Genomic DNA, 2,743 nt, shown 5'->3' with positions numbered 1-2,743 from the left:
CTCGACTTGGCCACGGGACTCCCGGATTGTGGCTTGGGACGCCCGTCTTGAGCTCAGGTCGCCCGAATCCTTGATCAGCTTTCCTTCTTCTTCTTTTGACTGCCTAAGGATCTGTGGGGATCGTTGGGAGGTCGTGGGGGTCTTCATCATTGCCCATTCTACTTTATTTATTCACTTAGGCCTTTAGTAATGGTCTCCTCTTTGATGCTTGGTCATTAGATGCACTCCATTTAGCTCCACTTTGCTCCATAAATTCAAGGCTAGAAATCCTCTCATACCAAGGACACAAAACCTCAAAGAATATGCAAACTAGGGAACTAAAGATAAGAAACGACCATAATAAGCACTAGAAAGCATAGGAACGAGGTTAGTTCGGGGACTAAGTGTGCACATATATGAGTTACATTACTTGTAATGCCATATGGATTGTCAAATGCTCCTAGCACATTTATGAGACTGATGATCCGACAGAAGTGTTAAGGCCATGCTTGGGGAAGTTTGTTGTGGTTTATTTTGATGATATATTGATCAACATCATGACTAAAGATGAGCACTTAAGTCATATTAAGTTTTTGTTTAAAATTCTGAGAGACAGCAAACTATTTGGCGAGAAGTGTACATTCCTGACTAATGAATTGAAATTCTTGGAATATATTATCTCTGGGAGGGGGATTTCTTTGGACCAGGATAAAATTGAAGCAGTTAAACCTTGGCCAATCCCTAAGAGCATCACAGAAGTGAGAGCTTCTATGGCCTTGCTTCATTTTATAGAATATTTATCAAGAATTTCAGTATTGTTGCTGCTCTAATTACTGAATGCATGTAGAAGGGAGAGTTTAAATAGACTGAGAGTGCTCAACAAGCTTTCTAGATAATCAAGAATCTATTGTGTGAAGCACATGTCCTCAGATTACCTGATTTCAACTATCTGTTTGAGGTTGAATGTGATGCCAGTGGTGTGGGCATTGGAGTTGTCTTAATCCAAGAAAGAAAACTTGTGGCTGATTTCAGTGAAAAATTAAGTGGAGCTAAACTGAGCTACTCTATTTATAACAAAGAGTTGTATGCTCTTGTTAGGGCTCTTATGCATTAGAGCCACTATGTTAAGCTTAAACCATCTCTGTTGCACTTAGATCATGAGACTTTGAAGTATATCAGTAGTCAACACAAGTTAAATCACATGCATGCCAAATGGGTTGAGTTCTTACAGTCCTTCACATTTTCAAGCAAATACAAAGAGGGCAAGCAAAATGTTGTTGCGGATGCATTGTACAAGAGACACTCATTACTGACAGTCATGAAACAAAGAGTCCTTGGAATTGAATTCATGAAAGAATTGTACAAGGGTGATCCCGATTTTTTGAAGGTTGGTTAGCTCAGACTAAGGGAACTAGGGTTCAGGAAACCAAGTTCTTATTGTAGAAGGGATTTATGTTCCAAAGAAATAAGTTATGTGTTCCAAGAGGCTCCTATAGAGATTTGTTGATCAAAGAAGTCCATTCTAGTAGGCTAGAAGGTCATTTTGGGGTTCAGAAAACTCTGGATATACTACAGGACCAATTTTATAGGCCGAAAATGAAGGGAGATGTCTAATTGTGCTCAGAAGATGTTCTGTATAACAACAAGGTAAGAGTTCATTCCAGGCAGGCCCATATACTCCATTTCCAATGCCAAATAAACTTTGGGAGGATGTCAGCATGGACTTCATAGTGGCATTGCCAAAGACTTAGAGGGGGAATGATTCAGTGATGACCGTAGTTGACAGATTTAGCAAGATGGCTCACTTCATAGCATGTAAGAAGACTGAAGATGCTATGGGTGTTGCTGAGCTTTACTTTATCAATATTGTCAAACTACATGCTGTCCCAAAGACCATAGTGTCAGATACAGATGTTAAATCATGAGTTACTTCTGGAAGACACTATGGAAGCTGCTTAATACCAGGTTGCTGTTCAGCACATCCCACCAACCACAAACAGATGACCAAACTGAGGTCACAAATAAAATATGTAGGATCGCAGAATTCCCCCCTCTTGCCTAGATAAGAAGATGGGTCGTCCCCTCTCCACCATGCAACAAAAATGAGATCAATGGAAAAAGGGATCCCAATATGTTTTGAGTTTTATAATGGTAGTTTGCTTTTGATTTGTTTTTCCCACCAATTTCTTGTGGCATTTGTCATTGAAGAATATTTCTTCGCATTTTTTATGTTTGGCATTTTGATACTTGGCAATTCTTTTCAATTTTGCATTCTTTTGAACATTTTCAAAGTAACCCCATTTTGTAGCAAGGGTACTTTTATTGAAACATATGAGTCTATTTTTGCTCCTCTTTTCAATTGTGTAATTTTTTCAAACTTTTTAACTTTCATTTTGGTACTTGAACTCAAATTGGAGATTTCCGTGCCCATTCCCTTTTTGTTGACAAAATGGTGATAGAAGTGAAAGAACGGTTACATGGCTTCAAAGGTCACCTTAGAATAAACGGTAGCCAAGGAGTTATCACACCACAAGGTACTCTTGACTAGGCCTTAGTCCATGGGTCAAAAGATACTAGTATGACACATTCTAGGGTGTCTTGAGGGTATTCTAGCAAACAAAGTCTCAAGGAGAAAAATTATATACAAGGGCCTTATATACACTTGCAAAGCTTCCCAACTAAACATTTTCACAAAAATTTTCCTAACATGCAACTACATGACATGATGCAACTATCATATATAAAACCTAATGCAAATGCTTCT

At 38.6% G+C, this 2,743-nt stretch overlaps 1 protein-coding gene across 1 annotated transcript; it reads left to right on the top strand.

Annotated features, from left to right (window-relative positions):
- Window positions 1-1,180: 1,180 nt before the first annotated feature.
- LOC141614269 (uncharacterized) lies at window positions 1,181-1,904 on the top strand. Its single transcript, XM_074433028.1, has 2 exons — window positions 1,181-1,366; window positions 1,731-1,904. The coding sequence occupies exons 1-2, from the start codon at window positions 1,181-1,183 to the stop codon at window positions 1,902-1,904; spliced, it is 360 nt and encodes a 119-aa protein (XP_074289129.1).
- The last annotated feature ends 839 nt before the right edge of the window (window positions 1,905-2,743 follow it).

Source organism: Silene latifolia, chromosome 11 (assembly GCF_048544455.1).
Source record: "Silene latifolia isolate original U9 population chromosome 11, ASM4854445v1, whole genome shotgun sequence".
Taxonomy (NCBI): domain Eukaryota; kingdom Viridiplantae; phylum Streptophyta; class Magnoliopsida; order Caryophyllales; family Caryophyllaceae; genus Silene; species Silene latifolia.
This window is presented reverse-complemented; position numbering and strand designations above follow the sequence as displayed.

Coding starts and splice junctions, on each gene's coding strand:
- LOC141614269 (XM_074433028.1), top strand. CDS start 1,181: ATGCATGCCAAATGGGTTGAGTTCTTACAGTCCTTCACATTTTCAAGC. Junction 1,367..1,730: donor GTGATCCCGATTTTTTGAAG/GTTGGTTAGCTC, acceptor CCAAAGACTTAG/AGGGGGAATGATTCAGTGAT.